Raw genomic sequence first — 23,415 nt, forward strand, 5'->3', positions numbered from 1 at the left:
GTCTTAAGGAATTGCTGTGTTTCTATTGGTTGTTGTTATTGGCCAATAGCGTGCTCTGATGTTGCCGGTGGAAACCGTACTCTAATTGGTTGTTAGTTCTTTTCGTACTGAAAAGCAGACGCCAAATATCAGGTAGATAATAACCTTCGTCTCTGTTGATGGAGAGCTTGTGTGTACGAATGAAGAGAGCTTCATGTATTTCCTGTCCCTGAACTGTTTGCTTTTCTTTAGAACTTCAATTTGGTCTCACATAGCCGTATGATTGTGTTGTATGCAGTGTTCGGCTATTGCAGATTTTTCCGGTTGTTTCAGTTTGGTATGTCGCCGGTGTTCTTTCAATCAGTCCTCAATATTCCTTCCTGTTTCGCCTATGCAAGTGGCGTTACATTTACATGTGATCCTATAGATGCCCGGCGTCTTTAACCCCAAGGGGTCTTTTGGGGTTGGTAGTAAACTCTTGATCTTCGGTGTGGGGAGGGTCAGTGTGCCGTCTTGATGTTGAATTTCTCCAGTAGTCTTGCTAGTTGATTGGAAGTTTTTCCCATATATGGAATAACTGCAATATTTTTCTTCTGCAATATTTTCCTTATCTGTCGAATTGCCTTTCTTTTGTGGCGCAATTTCTGTTACTGTATTTTCAAATGGCTATCTTGATATGTTTCGACGAATATCCGTTGAATTTGAATATCGTTTCTAGGTGAGAGAGTATCTACAGTGTCTGAATTACAGAACACCCCACGGTAGCATAATATATTATATTGATTAATGGAATCATACCAACTTCTCTTTAGGCGCAAATTCAATGATATGCATTGATTGGTTGATTTATGTACTACTAAATTCGCACCTGAAGATACAAAGATTACCTCGGTAGCAAAAAGATGGATATTTAGTTGTACAGAATGCTATTGCATAAGTACTTTTTATTGCTGTTATTTTGTACGCTCATCTTTGTTCTTACCTATTATTGTTTCAATCAGAATTCGTCAAATTTACTACTACTGCTTCAAATGAATAACATTGAATAACAACTGTCGTAACTCTAAAAAGCTCAATAGCATAAACGAGAATGTTTATGCGTATAGCCATGGACTGTTTACAATGTAATAACACAAGTTTATTTTTCGTTTTCTGTAAGACGATCCCATACATACGCGTACCAACATTGAATGAACACGAAATAATCATTTAAAATAATATTTATGGAACAGATTTCTATTGAAGACAAAAACACGGAAATTAAAAGAAATTAATTTAACGTCCTACAATTATGACTTTAAGGATAAAATGAAATTTAATGAAATCTCAGTTTTATGGCCCACGCTTATGCCCTTTCGGATAAAGAAGATGAATGGTTAATGAAGAATTATTATGACGGAACTAGTGAGAACGTACAGGGAACAGAAGATCATGAACACGGTGCTGTCCATCACAAACTCGATGGTATAGGATAGAACAACGAAGACTTAGCACTACACGTGAACGCTTTATCACTCAGCCAAAATGCTCCGGATAAAAAAACGGAACAATAAAATAAAACGTAAAGTACATAGAACTACTTATGCAACAGAATAATCACACTGTCATTATCTACCACGAACGTGAAGATGAATAAACTCAGGGGAATAAAGCGCTGTATAAAAAGTTAGCCAGAATTTTGAATCTAAGAAAGATTCGTTACGAAAAAAGAATACAATTGTGAACTATCTCAGCACAGTCACAATACTCGTTTTGGCAAAATTGTAGCACGAATACATTTCAATTCCATGTAATATAAATACATACAAGGTATGCAAATGAAGAAAATAGTCGATAAATGCAACAAAATACTCTATAAATCTCTAATTTTTTTCATATAACAAAACAAATTTCACGTTATGACAATAATCAAGTTAGGAATTTTATTAACTGTACTTACACTTTACAATTCTCGGGAATAAACAATGCAGCCAAGTTCCGTGCTCTCTCGATTCCAACATGTAGCAAACCATCACAGAGTGAATACCTACAAGAATATAATGAATTAATTATTTGCATACTTCGAAACGTAACCAAATCTTAACATTACAACTACAGCAATATTAGATCAGTAAGCAACCGTTAAAGTAAGAAAAAGTGTGTTTCTGCCGTAATTATCTTAGCACTAACGACGCAGCAAGGTAAGCACTCTTTTTCTTAATATAGGGCTGTTAGTTGTATCAATCTGGGTACTCATTACCATTCTAGCTGTTCAGAATTGAACCATCTGCTTACTGTTTGTAGGATTGGGTGATTCGAATCAGTGTAAAATTGCACATCTGTCACGAGCTTTCCCCCATTTTTTCAATACGTATGTAATTATTGCGAGCAACTTTATTTGTCCTAGACAATCTCAAAGGACAAAAATCAATAATGACCAACTACGATACAAATACAATTGTTGATTTTACTTATCTATGAACAATTCGTTGCACACCTAGAATAGACAACAATACGTGTTCACTTCGTAGTCACAGCTTATATCCCCCTTCACATGTTATTATGTCGTAACTCCAGACATGAGCACAACAATTTTCATTAAGTTGTAGAGAATAAAGTTTTTCTCCCTGGCGTTATCCATTCGTACAGAAGTTTTCACAAGGGAGAAAGTACCTGGTTGCTACACATATGTGCTAGCAATTGTACAAAGCAATGCATGAATAAACAGTTATTCACGACTCTTAGAAGGTACTATAAATTCTTAACAAAATTCGAAACAAAATCAAACGTAGTAACTATACACATAGAATAGTTCTTAAGAACACCATCTTAATTACATCATGGTTCAACGATATAGGGGATTCCAGAAAGTATCAAGATTATATACATAGCTGATAGTGAAAGCAGATACAAGTTTTTTGAACCAATACTGCAGATTATCATAGAATGATACTGAATGTAAGGAAAAATACACAACACTGTAAACTTATACGGAAAACTGAATAGTTCATACAGCCATTCATAGTATTTAATATACTGCTGACGTCAGTATAATAACTTTCCTGCTCACTTTTAATTGACATTTAATTTTGGCTGTTATAAATACTTGCATTAGTATTTTTCGAATATACTACTTTACGTCTCGGGACAGCATACAACTGAATTTTAAACACTGCTTTAAGAACATCTCATTATTTCAAACCACACATTTACATGGTATTTGCCTTCAATTTTATTTGCAAACTATAAATTACGACTATTATCCAAATTCCCTTTAAGTTGTCAATAAATTATAACGACTGGGAAAAATGGAACACCACAATCGAATAGTATGTTTCGCAAAGAATGATTTTTAGACAGTAGAACTCACTTTAGTTGGTTCTGTTTCAGTACTTTGGTTGCAGACGTATTCTACCAAACCTTCATCGAGTACTTACTTACATACCACGAGTTAGGAAATTTGAGATGTTACAGAAGACAAAACTTATATGAAAAGAAATGCTCTTATCTTATGAAGCTGAAAATTGTCTTACTTGCAGTAATCACGATGAAATTTTTTTCTTTCTAATCTGTCATTTTGCAGGTGGCAAAGTAAATAGCCACTGGAATTAGCAACACAGACACTATTGGATGAGTACTTATTGTATTATAAATCAAATCTAACCATTGACATTACCATTCAATTCAATGTGATTTATTAGGTATCCTAAAATATTCTGTTGGATTTCAATGCTTCCTGTATCTTCCGCTTCGAGCCTTTCTTAACAATAATGTGTATGTGTTTTCTCTTGTAGTCTGCTGGTTGTGGTCGCTATAGTTAAACAGGACTCAGTGAGAGCAGGTCAAACACAAGAACCTTAAATAATTTGTTCTATGGACCTGTATGCTTTACTGGGAACAAATGATAATGAAACGGGAAGAAAAATATACACCAGGCATATCTGTTGCTGTGATAAATAAAAGGACAATACAACTGAGATTTAAATAGAAGAACGACAATGAATCTGGCCAGCACACACCGTTACGAAATCGACAACTAAGTATTTAAGGTGGCAATTGCAGTCGATGGGGATCGAATGTATGAGAAACCATTGTAATGCAGAAATCATTCGCCAATACCTCTACCAAGTTACAAAACGGTATATAAAGTGGAACAATAGATCTCACATGAGAATCGAGGCTCAGATCGCGACATTTTTTCTTCCCAGTCAGGGAAGAAAACGTCATTTCTCGACAGAGTTCTTGCGACAAGAAGGTTCTTTAAGATACTCCACAGCGCCGTTGTCATTGCCTAGCACCGTATGAACCCATTCCCAAACAATCAAAACCACTACTGTAGTCACCAAAAGTGCCTTGTTCTGTGTTCGTTGGACTACATGGAGTATCGTCCATTGCAAACTGCTGTCACGTGACCTCATGATCAATGCAACTGTGTAGTGGCAGTAACTAAAACCTATGCATGAAGGTTTGAAACCCACTCCAGTACTTGTGAATCGAATAGCCACAGTGCTTCAAAACGCGAGCCACGTATATGTGCATAGGTCACCCGACATTATTACATGACTTGGTTGAAAACTAACGAATATTATATTCCCTAGACATTGTACCATCAAACTGGCATTCATTACACAACCATTTGTGGGAATGACTGTTTCAAACACTTGACAAGGTAACCCATGAATTGTATGACTTCTTTCATTCCTGTTGCTCTGAGTTTCTACCACCGTGGGATCCATAGCCTGTCCAAAACGTTGGTGCTACGTTATTCTTTTTGACGAGAATTATTTCTGAGTTCCAAGGTGTATCACCCTTCATGTTACCACTTACAGTCAAAACCCGACATAACTTTTCTGGGTGCCTAATAACTACATATTAAATCAAGGATGTTATTGCTGTGCACAACCAACCGGGAACATTAAAAACAAATAAATCTCACTTAAATATAAATCAGGAGAAAGGGCGCTATGGGATGTTCCACATACACGAGATAACATGTAAACATTATTACTACTCCACTTAGTTTAATTTTCATACAGATCTTTTTTTTTTTTTTTTTTTTTTCAGATTAAAAAAAATCTTCATGTGAACTACGTTCTAAATTTTAGCTCATTTGCCATAATAAATAATTATGTCAGTATATACAAATTTCCTTCAGACCTTCCAGATTGACTTTATGTTTAGTCAAATATGGGTATGTTTGTTTGTTTATTTTTTTTAACTGTTGCCACATATAATTCATTTGCACACTTTCTGATCAAATTACATACTTAGTACAACTCACCTTAACTTAATTTGAACTTGAGCGGTTTCTAGGTTCATCTCATTCAGCGTTGGATTGTCCGATTTTTTGTTAGACGCTTCAAACACACCACTATCACCTGCAACTGATTCATCACTCACAGCTGCCGACACTGAACGAGTATTTGTCCCCGATGATCCCGACACTTTCAAATCGTCTGGCACAGTTTCGGAGATAGGAGAAAGAGGAGGGTTGCTAGTCACATCACTACCAGAATCATAAGCACATCGTGGTCTTCCTAGTCCTGACCCTTGCGACATATTATTTAGTTCTACTAAGTCTACTATGGGGATATTAGGTGGGATTGGACGTGGATTATGTTGCGTAGCTGCCAAAGAATAGTTTGTAGCTTCCTTAGTTGATGACACTGTTACACTTGCACAAGCAGTCACTGCTACACTAGTCAAACAAGTAACACTTTCGCTAGTTTGCACTTGTCCTGTGAGCTGCTGATTCAGCCTTAATTCTGTAAGTCTATCTTCTAGTCGTGTCCTTTCTAACTGTGACATCAAAGCCGCAGTCATTCGACGCTTCTTTTCGGCTGTAGTCAAGTACATCTGCTCATAGGTGGGCGGTGGTCCTAAGTCGTAAGGAGACACTGGTGGGGAAACGGAGGACAGAGAACTCCGCGGTGATAACGATGGCTGCGACTGGGGTGTTGGGTTTAAATGAGTCATACCAGGCATTTGTGAAACTCCCAAGATATCTACACTTTCTTCATTCACATTGCTCGTCTGCACATAGTCTGGATTAGGAATCCCACTGGAACCCTGTAGCAGTCTTTCTACCCGTTTATGTAAATCCACCATATTGATCTGTTCAGGGTTTGTACATTGTGGCATTCCGTAGATGTCGGTGAAACTAAGGCTGCTGCTTAAGGATCCTTTACTGCTGGCCTTGCTGCTTGTGCTGAGGGAGCCGAGGCTGGAGCTGCTGCTCATACTCAACGTGCTTGCGGACAAAGTCTTCAGCTGAGACTCAAGTAACGTCATGGAATGCAAAGCATCTTTCAACTGTTGAAGCAAGTATTGCTTTTCTTCATGCAATCGCAATCTGCAATTACAAAACGAAACAGGTTAAGAAGCTGCATCAATTCAAGCTTTCCGAGAACACATTCGAGAAAGACAAATACATTTATGTACGAATATATACATTTTAGGGAAATAATTATAAATCTGGTCGCTCTTACTTATCTGTACAAGAATGTAAATGATAAGCTGTTTACTTACAATTAGTTATTAACACAGAAATTTATTTTACTAATTAGTCTATTAGTTACTTTATTAATAAAACTAATTTCATCTCTTTCTCGTTAATAAAAGAACTACATAAAAGTATGAATATTTTATTTTGTATCTGACACAATGTTCTTCACTATTTTCACACATACGTTCGGATTCTTACTACAATTTAGTAAAGTCTACTTTCAACTGTTATTACACACTTGATTAGATTTTATCCCTTCAATGAAATTACATCTATCTACATTTCCGAACTTGTGTCTCGTTGCATCCTTTAAATATCGTATTGAACCTTCATGGAAAATACTAGTGTTTCACATTTACTTAGAAAACAATTTAATCAATGAGAATTTGCATGCAATTTATACATTATCATATTTGCATACAATTTATAAATTATCACACTAACTTAAAAATGAAATCAATAAACAAACAGTAAATCTTTGTGTAAACATTAGCAAATCATATCCTAAAAGAGTTAGACGTATAGAACAAAATGTTAATCGGTCGTTCAACTTTTTATTTTACTTAATTAAGAATAACCAAATAACACTAATTTAAAAATAAAAAATAATATGCTTTACATGGAAAACGTACACCAAATATAGCACAAAAACTGTAATAGTAAACACAATTAATTCGATGACGTACCTATCAGTTATTGCTCGATTCGACAATTCCATTGCCTTGTTCAGATCTTGTTCTAATCTTCTAATTTCTGCTTTAATATCCTGCATCTCCTGTTGAGTGCGCGACCTCGGAGTTATACTTCTTAGTTCACGCAGCAGCTGCTCTTTCTCTTGAAACAGAAGCAACCTATACGGAAGAAAAACAGGTAATTCAGAAGCGCGTTTTAATAATAAGTATATATATAAAATCGATATTTCGTTGACTTTTTCTCATCAACATTGAGGAGTATATTATTCTGGTTGGTACTATTTCTTCACCTGCTTTTATTTCACATTTAATTTTCGTTTTCTATAGTGCAAGAAAAGGATGTTTTAGCCTGTCTCCTAAAAATGGGATAACTTAACTATTAAACATTATACACAGAATATAAGGCTGCTCTCATCTTTGTTTAATCAAAATAATACACAAAGATGGCAGCCGCCTTATATTCAGTGTATATATAGTGTTTAATAGTTAGGTTATCCCACAGCATGTCTACTAAAATTCCCAAATGAAATTTCGTGACTTTTCATAAAATTTCCTAATATTTTCAAGAGCGAATTTGGGTGCGAATTAGGCCGAATTTTCATCCATGCGATTAAAACGTACTTTTCTTGCGATTTGGTAGCGTCTAAAGCCGATCATAGACATTTTTGGTGGTGAAATTTGACGTTATATAGAACAAAATTTTCCAATCTGTACTTACATTTGAACAGTTAAGAAAGAAATCGTGACCCAAAAGCTAAATTTCGTGACTTTCATGACCATTTTCTGATTTTGTGATTCTTCCGTGACTTTCGTGACCGATAGATACCCTGTTCCATTTTCAGAAGCAGACAGGCTTATATTGTATTAATTTTTACTTTAAATGTTTCAGATATAATTTTTCTGCACAACAGAAGAAAAACTAAGTATGATGTAGAACCAGTTCAAGAAATAATACCAGAGTAGTAACATACTCATCAGCATCAGGAATAAAGTAAACGAAATTTACCAATTCCTTTTTTCAAATGTAACAATGCATCCCTCAGGTAAACACACTTTAACTTTTATAGAAAATAGTTCATTGAAATGAATATCTCAACGTATTTATTATTATTTTACTTTTTACTCATAATTTAATAATGTAAAAATGATATATAATAGTTTTTAGAAAGTACAGATTACTAGAATTACGAAATACTGTTCTATAAATTAGAATTAATTATTAGGTTCGGAGCGTCCTTTTTTTAACTGACTAAATACCATCTCACAGACTGAATTTATTTATGGACATTACTCTTCTATTAAACCACATATCTTAATAGTAAACAACTGAATTGTACATTTCAGTTCACTCCAAAATTTTTCTCCTACAATCTGTCCTTTCTCTATTGACGACCTACCGTTGCTACACTATGAAATTCTCTTTTCTCCACATTATTTAATCGTTTCTTACGCAATTTATTTTCCCGATGTAAATACACAGGGCGAGCTAATTACAAAATGCAAATGTTACTGTATTTTATATTTTCACTTTTACATAATTATGTTCAAAAAAATCAGCTGAGATTTTCTAGTAATCTTTATTTGTAGACTTGCAAAAATAACTAACTAAATAAATAAATAAATAACAATAAAATCAAGACAACAATAAAAACTGTGAACAGAAATGTTTTCTCTCCAAGACAGTATAGTACCCCCACATAACTAAATGTTCGAAAAATGTGTTTAAAAATGACAAGTCTTTACTAGTATGTTATTCCACACGTATAAAACGTTTTTCGTGGTTATAATTTTAAAACATGTTCAAAATATTTGAATATGTTTGAAACATTTTAAAGGCTTTTATATATATTCTTTGTTCCGTTTTCTTGACGAACAAGTAGGATCCTTAATCACTTGTGTACCATAGTATTATTACAGACTTCTTAAGCTCGAAGTACTTTCAAGCTCACCTGTCTTTATCAGATTCTGCTTGACCAGGTGTAACTTTCTCTTCCAAATCCGCCAGCTGTTGCTGTACTTGTTGAATTCTCTTCCGTGCCTCGTCATATTGCAACCTCATTCGAGCCATTTCTGCTAGGCGTGTTCCTATTGGCACTAACTGAAATGGAAAATATGAATGTAAGTACGCGTGAAAATAAATACTTACACCTATAAATCGTTTAATATAAAACATAATTGATTAGTATAAACAGATAAAATAGGATATTAAAGAAAACTTTTTACTTCTCCACAAGAGCTTTCCTTCTATGGATTACCACTTATAACGTACAGATGGTAACTTATAAAGAAGAAATTAACAGATATATTAAGATAGATTGAATTAAATTCAGAAGAACAGCTTCACATTAAAACGTATCATCGGATATGTGAATACTAACGAAGTCAAAAACTTAGTCGCACAGCGAAATCAAGCAATGTGAATTTAAGTCATAGTTTGATCAGATGGGGTGACCGCTCATATTCACCAGATAGTGTTGGAATTGTGAGATCCACTAAGTGTTTGTGAAGCTACTTGAGAGAAAGGAACTTTAATGTAGAAAGTCAGCATTACCGACCAAATATCACCTCAAAGGTATGAGTGTCACAAGCTGGATGGTAGCCCTGGTTCCCTAAGGCTTGTTGCATCTGGAACTTGTGCTGGGATAGGTTACTAACCAGATCAGAATTTACAATGTACACAACAGTATGCTAGAAACAATCAGCAAATGTGAATCAGAAATGACAAATATAGAAAAAATAGAAGTCATTGATGTAGCAGTAGAGAGGCAGGGTATTGCAACAGTAAGTGATGGCTGGTAAACAAAAGCAATTTTTGATTCGATATTAAGAGACAAGACGCGACGCAAAGAACCATACTTTAATACAGGGACATTCAGTTAGTCTCATATATATATAAAATAATTTTTAAGAGAAAACAGCTCTCAACACAAATTCAAATACTCGTCAGTGTAGTCTAGGCTTGCCTATGTAAGAATTTTTTATCTAATACAGAATTAATATACAGTTTACATTAAGCTAAGAACAGAAAATCATCTTACCTCCCCAGAAAGATCTGTTTGAGAAGCAGTGCTCAATTTTTCTTGTGGTATGCTAAGAGTAGATACATCAGGAGAACTCTCTGCTAACTGCAATCGGGTTAAATCATCCTTCAATTTGGCAAGAGACTGCATTAATTCGGCCTTTTCCTTCTCACCAGAAGACAGAGATTTCTGAATATTTCGTAATTCATTCATTATTGCCTGGGCCTCTGTTATGTTGTAGCATCCACCTTGGTTTGTAAGTTTCTGTTCAACTCTGAAAACAATTGTTTAAATCAATACTATACTCCACATACTTGTTTAACTTAGTTCTTTCAATTTAAAACGGCTTAGTGTCAATAAATAATAAATGCGACGTTATATTTGTCATTTTAACACAGAAAATGAAAACAAATCTTAAGTTTACCCAATATATTTTGACTCATTATTTATTGGTATTTAGATAAATCAAGTGATATGACATATAAGTTTTGTTACTGGTCTACGAAAGGCACCACAACTTCGGCAAGAAATTACAAGAATTTCATGAATTACTATACTTCAAACGAAAAATCAAACACAGCACAAAATAATATTAGAAAAAATATGTATAATGTACTGTAACGCTGTAAACTTATTACATGTATTATTTGTAGTTTGGTTTGGCGATTTCTGTGTATCTGTTTCCAATTTCTCTCTCGTTCTAAAGCGGTTCCAGAGTTCACCTAACCTTTGTACAGTAAGTACTTAGGACAGCCCGGGGAACAAAGACGGCCGACATGTGATGCTAATTACATCTCCAGTACGTGTCGGAGTCAAGAAAATATAGTATTTTATTTTCGCATTGCCCGATTGAGAGACACTCTTTCACATGATTACACACAGTGAAACCCACGTATCGTATCTATCACTCCTTCCACACTCTTCTGACAACTAGTACTACTGTGATACTGGAACAATCTTTAAACAGTTTTACAGCTGCTTTGAATATCTGAATTTCACGTAATGCAGGATGAGTCTATCCAGAGCTATCCATTTCAAAAAGAATAATAGTACTAATTCTGGAGATACAGATGGATTACACGTGTATATTTCAAGTAGCAGAATGAACAACAACTATAACAAAAAACTAAATAGTCAATAACTCAAATGTACTCACATTTACACCCTCAAATTCTTATAGATATTTTACAAAAATAATGTTAAACGTTGAATTCTCGCTGACAGATATCAGAGGAGAAGTTAGATGTTTTTATTTATGAGTGTAAACACTTAGTTTCCATACAACAGCTATCAGCGAAAATTCGACGTTTAATGTACTTCTTAGTGGATCTATACGAATTTGGAGGAGCAAAAATAAGCACCTCAAAAATTATTAATAAGATTGCTCTTCAAGTGGGTTACATTACAATTAATCAAGCCAGCTGATTTTACGCTTACACAACATGACATAATAGTACTTAATATAGCGTTATTTCTAACCAGAATTTGTATTTTAAATAAGATAAAAATACACCAGAATTGTAATGTGGTAAGTGCGAGAGTCACATTCAGAAGAATACAACATTCCTTATAACTGGGAAGCATTCTCATCGAAGTTATCTGTATGTGAGAAAAAATGTATAAATTAATTCTATGTTTTAAACAGAAACTAATAAAGAATGGATACTACACTTGTAAACGCAACTTACAAAGATAATGTTTCCACACCCTTCTGTGTGTACGTCATTTCTGCCCTAATTTGTTCTAACTCTCGCTTCAATCGTGATACTCTATTCCTCGCCAACGCAACATCGGCTTTTAAAAGGTCAGGATCATACTTTGTACTAATGCTGCTTGTACTGGAGCACACTAAAAGAAATAAAACAAAACATATATATAGTAAAAAGGAAAGAGTTCTAATACAATAACTAAAAACTATCTAATTGGTCTAGACTGAGTTTGTTGACAATCGGTTTTATTTGCTATCACAAGATAGGAAATACCAGCAATATTGAAAGGCTAATCAACTGATCAGGATAATAGTACTGGAAACAACCAATTTACGCCATACGCAATTGTTTATGAATTTCTACGCAAACATTCTGTTCTATATTTAAAAAATAAAATGTTCTCATAGCAGGTATAAATAGTGTTGTAAACTGCTAAAAATGCACACCTGCCTATTGCCACTACTTATATATCCTGGTTTATCTTGGCTCAGAAACATTGAGAGGTTAAATGAAATCTTTTGAGTTTTACGTTCCACGGTTATGCCGGCTAGGCTCAAGGAGACGGTAATGATGAGAAATGAATGAAATGGTGGAATGAATAAAGTGGGAGGAAACGGGAGAACCCCAAGGAAACCCACGCACACGGAGTTTGTCCACCACAAAGTTCACTTAGCGCAAGCTGGGATCGAACCAGGGACCCCAAGCACCAGAGGTGAACGCTCTATCACTGAGCCACCGCGGCCCCACACATTGAGAGACGAGTCTACCGAAGAATGTTTTTCATATTCTCAATGCTAGCTTGGATATTGGTCTTTTCCGTCACTTATGTTATTCCAATTAGAATTTATATCGCCTACTGTTTTATAAGCAGATTAAATCTTCAACTGGTGTAGTGGATTTACATCACACCCAACATACGGTTCGATTGGTCCTAATGTTTATATATATAGTAGTATATATTCTGTCACAGAATAAGTATCATTCTTATAATTCTCATAATAAAGCTCAACTGACAATCAACCTAACAGTGTAAGAGGACCAAAAACGGTTATCGAGAAGCTGATCTCTTTGCCTGGAAAAATTCAAATTCCACCATGATAGAATGTAGCTCGTATGCATAGTAGCGATCTCATTCAGACCATATCAGTTGAGAGTCAATAGGTAATCCACTATTTATTAAAATTCACAAAACAGCTTTAGAAACTTGTTAATCCAAACCGACAAAAAATAACTTATCACTTGTATTATGCAAGCACATTCCTTTGGTTATATATTATTTCTTTCAAGATAAGAAATTGGACAATATTTGTTCATCTTTAGATTTGTTGACACAAGTTCTTATGAGTCAAGTTGTATTATCTCCAATAGCACTATAAGTATTTTTTGTAACAAAAAAATGTATGTGACATATTATTACTAATTATACGGAAATTGGATTACGTGGTACAGTCTCTTATTTAAAAAGAATAAACTGACACAAAAATAATTATCTTGAAATTTTAATTATGAAAATTTACACACCTAATTAACACTTTAAGCACCAAGCACCATAGTGAGATGCTTTATTCTGGGACCAATAGTTTTCACTGGCCTATAAAATAATGCATGAGGTGTAACATAAAATATATGCACATGGTGCTTGAAGTGTTAAAGAGTAAGTAATTCAAATCTCGACGGGCAACAACAGAACGACGCAATGTGTAGTAACCCTTTTATTGGTATGAAGATTTGACCTTTCAGTTTATACTATATATTCTACTTTTTAAAAACGGTAGTGGCGTAGTTGGAAGACATCTACCAATCAACAAAACGGCTCGAGTTTGATTCTTCCTGGAGGATCAGGATTTATTTTCCGCTCTATCTTAGTTCCAAAATGGCTCCAGCGTTTACCTAGCCTTTGTAAAATTAGCAGAGGAGAAAGTTGGGGTGGATAGAATAATAAACTTACTTACATTCTCCCTTCTATCGCTACTTTAATACATAAATCCCTGTTTTACTATATGATACACATTTAACTTGATATTTAATGCTTCAGTGAAGGTCTCTGAATGGGAAGTTCAATACATCGTATGGCATTACCTAAATAGACGCAGAACAAGACCATGTAAATATTACTTACAGCTCGTTCTTGATGTATTTAGCGTGCTCAGAGCGTTATTTAGATGGTTGTATTCGTCTTGTGCAAGACAAAGCCTCTTCTGCTTGACATCAAATATTTCCTTCTTGGCCTGCAAAAGTTTAGATTTTTTACAATTATAAATATGAAAGTAAATAATAATACAATATTTTCTTATCCTGACTAATTCAGTTGCAATAATTTGACAACAGTAGGTAACATTACTGACGCTTCCATTAATTCTACCAAGGGCATAATCGTGGGACGTTACACTTAAATTAATTCTAACAATACAAGAACAATTCTGAGTGCCAATTTAGTTTCGGAAATTCATAACTTACTACATATCGCCTTCAAAAAATAAAAAAATAAATAAATAAATAAAATACCATAACTAAAACTTTCTCGATTGCAATTAAATCAGTTCGAAATCATACATCAATGTAAAACATTATTAGATGTACAAATACACATATACATACACATGATAATGAAGTGACAAAAGTATACAACAAAATAATCGTCAACAAAAATTATGATTTGTACAATGAAAACTTTATGAAAATGAACTCGGTAATCATGTAGTGGAAACTTAATATTTTATAACAAAACATTTTTACTGCGTTACAAATTTGTTGGAAATAATTTAACTACACAATGAAATCGATCTAGTAAAGTAGAATCAACAGAATTCGAAACAGAAGCTCACACAACACACAGAGAATGTAAAGTTCATTTTTTTAAATATTGGATTATTATTATTATTATTATTATTATTATTATTGAAGGAAAGGAGAAGTATAGTCCAACTTCTTCGGATTAAGTGTGAAAGTAAACCGCAAATAGCATGTACAAATTCTGTTACTGAAAAACGCATGATAATGAAATTTAATTAGTTGACTTCTACTGTACTTCCTTATTTCCAGTTTCGAAATAGGTTTTCAAATTTCGTTATTTCAGAAAGGAGTAGCATATGCAAGGAGGTACGGGTTTTACGTCCCTCTTGAACAAGATATTACAAAAAATAAACATTAAGATATACAGAGAGAGTGAGAAAGAGGATATACAAAAATTACGTTTGTCCTAAAAGGAAATGAAATTGATCGCTTGAACACCCCCTTTCACGAAATTCTCCGTACGCCACTGCTAGAATCAGTTTTATGAGCAGCGGCCATTTGCAATGAAGTTCTCACTAAATTAATTCCGATATAAATACCTTTCCGTCATAGTTGTCATACACTTTAAATAAAAAGTTCTAATATAAAAAGAATAAGTCATAAATAGTGGGCATTTCTTTGGAAAACCAAGATCCTTCTTTCCTGCTTGGCTTTCTATTTATATTTAAAAAAAAAAAAAGAGAGAGAGAGAGAGGGAGGGAGAAACAAGAACCGAGACTTGACCCTTCTGAAGCCATCAACTTTGAAACCCCGAGGCGTCCTTGAAGCTTCGACCTTGTGAGGACCCCAACAAGCGACCACAGGGGTGGGATACAGAGTTTGTGGTTTTCTGCTGTCATAATAACACCAACAAATGGGAGAGGAAACGCATTCTTCTGTTCAAACTCTGAACTTGCCCAGCCATGCTTACAGATGCAGCGACTAGGCGACGTCACTGTTGCCAACTTGTCGAACAAGACTTTCGAACATGCTGTTTTAAATTGAGTACTTTAAGTCCAGGTAATTGCAAATTGTAGTAATACTTTTATCAACGTCAATAAAACAATTTTAAGACTACAGTTGTATTTTCAATAACCACGGTTTTTCTGAAAGCATTTACACTTTGTGACCATTCCGTTTTACTTTATCCCGCTTCACCTGCACTCCCCACTTCCCATATAAAACTAATAATGGCGTTAATTTCTACGTATTTCATTTTTACTTTCTAAGGCACATAAACACTGAAGAAAAGGAAAAAAACGCGTTTTTTCTGTCGGCCCGACAATCCTTCTATTGTAAATTTACGTACGAAAGAGTGCATTTCTGTTACACAAATGGCTTCCTATTTGCGCCTAGATCTTCCTAATGATTGTTTTCCGATTGTACTTCCATTTAAAACTTTAAAGCGTCCCTACTTTCTTCCATTTTGGCTACATGTGCTGCCTACCTGAGCCTCCTAGGTTTGATGACCCTAACAATGTTTGGTAAACGATATAAATTTTGAAGTTCATCGTTATGAAGTTTCCGCAATTCGCCATTCCCGTTCCTCTTGAGTCCGAATGTTGATCTCAGGATCTTGTTCGGAAATACTTTCAGTCTACATTTTTCCCTCAGAGTAAGCGACCATGTTTCGTAACCATACAGAACAACGGGTATGATTATCGATTTATGTATTTTAAGCTTCAAATTCCTCGACATAATTCGTGACGGCAAGAGATTTTGAACTGAATAATAACACGAATTCCCTCTTTTAGTCGACATTTAATTTCTTCGTGAATATCTTTTTCGTCTGTTAATACTGATCCTAGATATTTGAAAGTATTCACTTTAACGAAAGTATTATTTGATATTTTAATGCATTCATAATTTGCAGTATTACGATCCCGACGAACTTCTATTTTTTTCATCCTGACAAGGATGATCCTCATCTACTTATTATTGGCAACAAACGAAGATTTTTTTTTTTTTTTTAGCACTATAAACATCCATTTATTCCCATTTTTTGTAGAAAACTATGCATCAGAACTTACCCTCAACCTTGTAATTATTTTCAGCTCAATGTGATGTATCTCATTTTTGCACAATATCACAGTTAAACACAAAGTAAGGTTTAAGGGGTTAATTATAATTTTGTGTTGTATCTTATTAACCATATTGCCATCTTGCTAGTGTCATAATGAAAAGCTTGATTAGTGTATACCCTCAGTTTCAATGATAGTTTTTTTTTTTTCGTTAAACGCTAATTAAATTGTTGAATTTTATTTTTCTCACCATAATTTGTAGATATTATTACTAAAAACACACACACATCGCAATGTTTCTTATTTACAATATCGTTCTCGAATAACAGCTTCGTTCTGACAGTAGTAAATGACGCTTCATTACTTTATACATTCCGAAGTTTCTTGCGCAAAAAGACGGAAAATGTCACTAGAGCGGAAATCGGCAGTGACGCAATGCAAGGTAAAGTAAAGACTCAGTACACATACAAACAGGTTCATTATGCACTCTCGTACGGCCTACTTAAAAAAAAAAAAATCCTAGTTTCACATTCTTAAGACTAACTAACGAATTTACTCATGGAACCTGGAAGAAGGAAGAGGATGATGGGTGTGTCATTCAAACTTTTAAGATTAACATAAAATAGTTGCAATGTTGTGTGGCGTATGAGCATGCGTTAACATTCGAGAAATGCGTAAAGCCCTATTGGTGATGAGTAATACGTGAAAACGTTCAGTACGAATTTCGATGGTCAGACGTTGATGGCACAAAATGGGAGATCTCTAATTTTGAGTGGTCAAATTGTTGGTGCACGGTTAGTTGGAACAAGCGTATGCAGGACTGCCAGTGGGTTTGGTGTATCGAGAACAACAGTATTTTAGGTGATATCTACATACAGATATCGTGGCAAGACATCATCAGATAAGAGGAATAGTGCACGGAAACCGAGCCATGGTGACAGGGACTGCCGAATATTAAAAAAAGAAAAAGAAAAGAAAAGAAAGAAACAGAAAAAAAGAAAAGAATAAAGACGACAAACAATTGTAAAGCTAATACCACACAACTAACTTTAAAACCCATCGGCATTTGGAACAATCCCTTTTTCCAATAACATTCCGACGAGAGCTCTATAACCTCAGCTGAATTGCAACTTCAAAACCTCTGATCACCGTCAAGAATGCGCTAATGCAATAATCATGACAGCAAGACCATAAAACATAGACCATCAATGGATGAAAAACAGTAATATGGCGATGAATCATCTTTCTCCTTGTTTACAACAACAGATTGGGTTTACGTATGATGGGCGCTTGAAGAGGAGTGTAATCTGAACTATATATCTACAAAGTACTGAAATGCACGAGAAATTATTCTCATTTCTCTTGAAATGATTCACGAAGCATAGGCTACAATTTCGCGACGAATATATGCCATACTGCAAGCTAAATGTGGTGGAAAGTCATACAGTTTGAGTGGGATCGGGAAAATTGCAACTCCTAGATGGAATGATAGGAATGCATCCCACTCTCAGAATACGTACGGTGCAGTAAGACATACGATCGATTACATTTGCAATGGGATTGTACATGGGTAGGCCCAGCAGTATTGGAAGAGGGACGTTCACGCAGCTCAAGTAAAGACGGCGGACAAAGAAGGTGAGTTATTAACAGACGACTGCGTTTGAACGTTGCTCCTCGAAATTAGAGCTTATGCAGCGCATGTCACCATGACAGTTACGCATATCTGGAAGAAACTGAAAGAAGAGAACCCAGTATAATGACGACCGTAAAGTGAATTCGCATTAGTGACCACATTACACGATGATGAGCATCGCGTCTGTATACCGTGCTGGGTCGTACAGCGTCGTCCACCATGCAAGCACGATGCTTGAAAGAGGTAATGGGCGTAGCAGATTAATCTGTGTAAAAAATTCACGACATCTTCTGAACTGTCGACACACGTATCTTAGCGTCTGCTTCCATTAATCAAGAACCATTAATGCCTCAAGCTACAATCGGCCTGTGAACACCAGGGTTAGCATGATGAGTCGTAGATGCATATGTTATCAGACAAGACGCGTAGACACTATCGTGATTACAGTAACCTGTCAGTAAAGCGTCACAGTAGCTCACAGTGACAACTACATCACGCAGCTCTGGAGCCGAGACCATACTCTTCCTTCAATTTTCGATGCCATATCACTAGAACAATGCTCGACCACATTTATTCCGGTATGTGGAAGCCTTTGATGCCACTAAGCATAAAGGGTTTGATTTCATCACGTGAAAACTGCACACCATACGATTTCTTAAGATTGAAGGTGCCGCAGAGTTTTGAAATTGTATTCATTTCGGTATGATCAAGAAATAAATTCTGACATAATTCTACCTACGAGGCGACTACCCCTCGACTTCCGGCCTCGAGCTTGATGTAACGTAAATAAGGTATTTTACTGTTTATTTCCATAAAAGAAACTTACTAGATCAAATATACTTTGTAAAAAATAAAACTACGACTTCTGTGTTTAGTTTTATTTGATAACTTTAAAAAGTTATAAAAATTTAAAATTCATCTTAAGTTGATTACATTCAGACGAGAATATATGTAGGATTTGAAACAAGCCCAAAGCGTGACATGGAAAGGTTCAAATTTCGACTTTTTCTTCGTACTATTCTTTATGCCACAGTTAACAAGTGATGGCATCACAACATTTTTTTCCTTCGGAAACTTCTCATTCTGAATGGGAAAAAAGAGTAACTTTTTAAAAGTAACATTAGCTACAAGTCTAACTTATTCATCCAAAATTACTCAAAATATTTGTTTGTTCGTTCTTTGACCAACAGCAGATAATATAAATGAAAAAGATTTCAAATAAACAGAATCTAAATAATTTGAATCAGTAAACTTATTGACGGGAGTTTAAATTCACTGAGTTCCGTACTATCTCTTTCCCTTTAACCTGCCAATGTAAGCCCTCAAGACCTTTCCCAAAATGTTTTTTCTGTGTACTTTGCCCGGAGACATCTTACAAACTGAGGTGTAGGTAGCTATATTACTTTCTCGTAACCGAAAATAATACATTCTCCTTACTATTTAATTTTTCACATGTTCTGCTCCACCTTCTATGCTATTGGTCGGTGAATTTCCTGAAAGTAAAATGTGGTAACAGATAGACTTCGCTCTGTGGTTCAATGAATACCTATATACGCATACCATCAAAGAAACTTCCGTTGACTCAATCTTGGTTATCAAGATTGTGTCCAAGCTCGAATTTACTGTTAAATGTCAATCAATGGTAAAGACATTAAACCATTTAAAAAGGGTATTATTTACATTGAAATAATTAGCGAATAATTAAAAAAAACGGAAAACTTCACTTGCAACTGCAAAAAAATTACATTTCGAGTATGGGCGACATTTGGCATTCATCAAGATAGCGGCTTTTGTCAGAGAAACCAGCAGCACTAGATGTTACCAATACGATCGACCACATTTGAGACATGCGGAAAAATCAAGGAATTTCGGGAAATGTAAGTGCATGGAAATTCTTACTCTTAAAATGTGTGCATGTCATAAATGCCAATGTGTGGTAACCCTATTACATAAGAATTAGAAAACGTGCGAATTTTTAAACAAGACGATATTATACAACTGATTTAGACCTACAGTACTTTCAGAAATTAATTTTTTTCTTCTATCTAAATATCATAAAATCATTAAAAGCTACGATCAAAAACTGTCCGATCTCTCAATGACAAAAGAACATTAATGTGGTTCCTTAGCAGCAAAAATATTTTTTCCTTCATATAGTAAATCAATTCACATTACTGAAATTAAACACATGCATGAAATTGTTACCAAATGTTTATGGCAGTTTTCAAGGAAATACAATACGTGTAATATATCACATTTCAGTGTTATGAGTTCTTACTTTCAAATTACTGCAATTACCTTCCAGAATGACGAGGGAAGGGAAGGGTTAGCAACACTAGTAGCTAGTCAGCTCCCACACGTGAAAACGCACAGGATCCTACAGGGCTTCTTCACATCCATTAAAATTCTGCGTATATTTGCCTCTACAAGCCTGTTATTACTTCTCCAGAGGAAAATGAGTTGCCCCCCGGCTGGGCGGGTTCTACATGTCTTCCCTGCCCAAAGCCAATCTTCTCATCGCAGAAGATGCCGCAAGTAACGAATTTCAAGAAGGGTGGGTATATGTCCAAGTTGTTTTCTTTCTTTCTTTGGCATTGATGCATGTTCTCTCACAACTTTCTGTTCACGTAAGCAAGAAAAAGGAAGAGCAAACTTGTATTGCTAAGCACCAGACGCTTTCTTTACATAAAAATTTAACATTATTGCTACCACCTGAAACGCTGCTGTAAAGCCATGTTAAAAGAACAAAATTTTAACTGTACAATCAGACGCTGCTTTCCTTTTCGAAAAAAAAAAATGAATCTTTACTACTTTGACAATTAAATAAATATAAATAATCAAAAAATGATAGAAGGAATTCCAATATTTGCTTCTTGATTCAGTTGAATCGACCAAGTTCATGGTGAAATATTGATACCATTTGGAACTACATTGGTTATGTGGTAATGAACGCAAGGTTATTAAGCGCTTGGTGTCATATTCTCACAGCAAAGATTTGTTTCAAAATAATCACGGATAACTCAACTGAAATGTTACTGTTCCTCTTCTTCTTTATAAGTGGAAAACATGTCGAATTTATTTTACGGAACAGATTTGTCAACAATATTTCGTTTGCTACTTCGAAGTCAAATTGAATTTTATTTACAATAAATATATAACGAAGTAACTAAAATCTGAAACCGGAATCCGAAAAGCTTTCTAAAAATATGAAAACCAAAATACCACAGGCACTGATATAATTTCGGTTTGTATTTCGAACAATTTACACGGAAACATATTGGTGGCTGTATACGTTTCGTGTTTAACGAATCCAAAACTCAAACTTCTGCTTCGATACAGTCTTGCTTTTCTTTCCAACTTCCGTTCCCAGGGCTGTTCCTCAGGCAACACCTTAATTCAGATCCGTGCTACAACATAGCATTTCTTGCGCCCGACGGCAGTCACGAACACAACTACTTCTACTCATACCATCCTTCTGGCCACACTGTATTCAAATGACAAATGGTCATTAATGAAAATTCACACTAGATTTTCTTGTATTATAAAAATACAGATTTGTGCTTATTACCGAATCACATACGATGGCAAATAAAATAGAAAACAGAAAGAAAACAAATAACATGGAAGAAAACACATAAAATGGTGATTAATTAAAAATATGCCCAGCACAGTCCACATGCTCTGCTATGTGAAACGTCATGCTTCACGCCACGATGTTGTACCGATTTTGTACATTTACATATTCATATCAATTAAAAAAATACAAAATAAGCTGTGAGTGATCTTTATTTCCGAAAAATAAATAAAATGAAATAACCAGAAAAGTGTGCGCTAAGTACTTGTAAACATAGCACAGTATGCTTTGTTTTTAACCTTTGCTTTGCTTGTACAATTTGCAGGCAATGCAAGAATCATTACACAGTCCACATTGTTCAAAACTTTATTCATACATCAACATACTTAAAAAGGCTGTAGGTACTTTTTTCTTTTATCTAAATATGTTCATAATCATCGTGTCATTAACTGAGATTTTACCTAGTACTCCACAAGGGTATGTTGCGTTACAACAATTCTGTATATGTATCCCGGAATAATCCAGTTCTTTATCATGCATTCTTTAAAACCATGCTTCAATCACGGATACCTCGTTCATTTCCGCCGTGATTCGGTATATTTCGGGACAGACACCGGTTCAGAAGAAGAAGAAATAACTCGCGTAACACAGGTAGCATTGGCGGGCCACAATCCAAAGACGTGGCACGGGCCTGAACTAAGAAGGACCTTTTCGGGATTTAAAAAAGAAAGAAAGAAAAAGAAAAAACTTGTTGCGCCATTGCCATATCACTTCCACTAAGTTCAACAGACCTGTTTCAGTGTAAACACATCGAGATATGAAAAATAATCTTGGTGGAGCTGGCAACATTGTGAAGCGCATTCCATCACTATCTAGCTCTGAAAAGAAACTCGAAAGAAGAAAGACTACTTTTCGAGGGACATGCATACACATCATTTATGTCACGACAAGTACTCAAGGATGGGAGGATTGGGACGACATAAACTGACAGATTTTGAGTAGGATTGCAAATTAATTGAAATCAAAATAAATGAATAATATTAATAATAATAATAAACTCTTCCTGTGTAAATGTGAATGTATGCATAATTTATCACCTTGAAAAAATGCCATCGAAATAATGTACGTAGTTTTATATATAACATTGAAAAAGCCGCAAACACAATGTGTAACATGTTGTAAGAAGCCACAAGTGTAAGCGCGAAAACTCACATCGTACTATACTTCATTGGTTTCTAAAATGTCTCTAAAAAGTGGTGAAAAAAATCGCTATTCACTTATCATTTACTTACACACGTCAATGAATTGATCGGACCAAAGGCATAATTACATTGCCTCTCTTATCTTTCGAATTCGTTTACCCTCACTAGCTTTCGTAAATCTTCCACGCTTCAAATCGGTAAATTTGACAGTATGACACCACATTCTAGCATAAATTACCTTTCATTATCTACCACAATTAACCACGTATTATAGCATTTAAAAGGCCTTGGAGAACACAGAAAATTAACGAACGGCAAATTTGACGGCA

General features: G+C 35.0%; 1 protein-coding gene across 1 annotated transcript in view; it reads right to left on the reverse strand.

Moving 5' to 3' along the window:
* The window catches only part of LOC145670306 (protein kibra-like), a 118,753-nt gene that overhangs the window by 22,976 nt on the left and 72,362 nt on the right, over positions 1-23,415 (reverse strand). The window contains exons 4-10 of the mRNA XM_081738780.1: positions 14,004-14,112; positions 11,864-12,023; positions 10,194-10,449; positions 9,105-9,253; positions 7,150-7,314; positions 5,240-6,310; positions 1,919-2,005 (exon numbers count right to left, since the gene is read on the reverse strand). Of these exons, the coding sequence (XP_081594906.1) occupies positions 1,919-2,005; positions 5,240-6,310; positions 7,150-7,314; positions 9,105-9,253; positions 10,194-10,449; positions 11,864-12,023; positions 14,004-14,112 (1,997 nt within the window). The remainder of the gene's footprint in view (positions 1-1,918; positions 2,006-5,239; positions 6,311-7,149; positions 7,315-9,104; positions 9,254-10,193; positions 10,450-11,863; positions 12,024-14,003; positions 14,113-23,415) is intronic.

This window comes from Thermobia domestica, chromosome 14 (assembly GCF_964235325.1).
Source record: "Thermobia domestica chromosome 14, izTheDome1.hap1.1, whole genome shotgun sequence".
Classification (NCBI taxonomy): Eukaryota; Metazoa; Arthropoda; class Insecta; order Zygentoma; family Lepismatidae; genus Thermobia; species Thermobia domestica.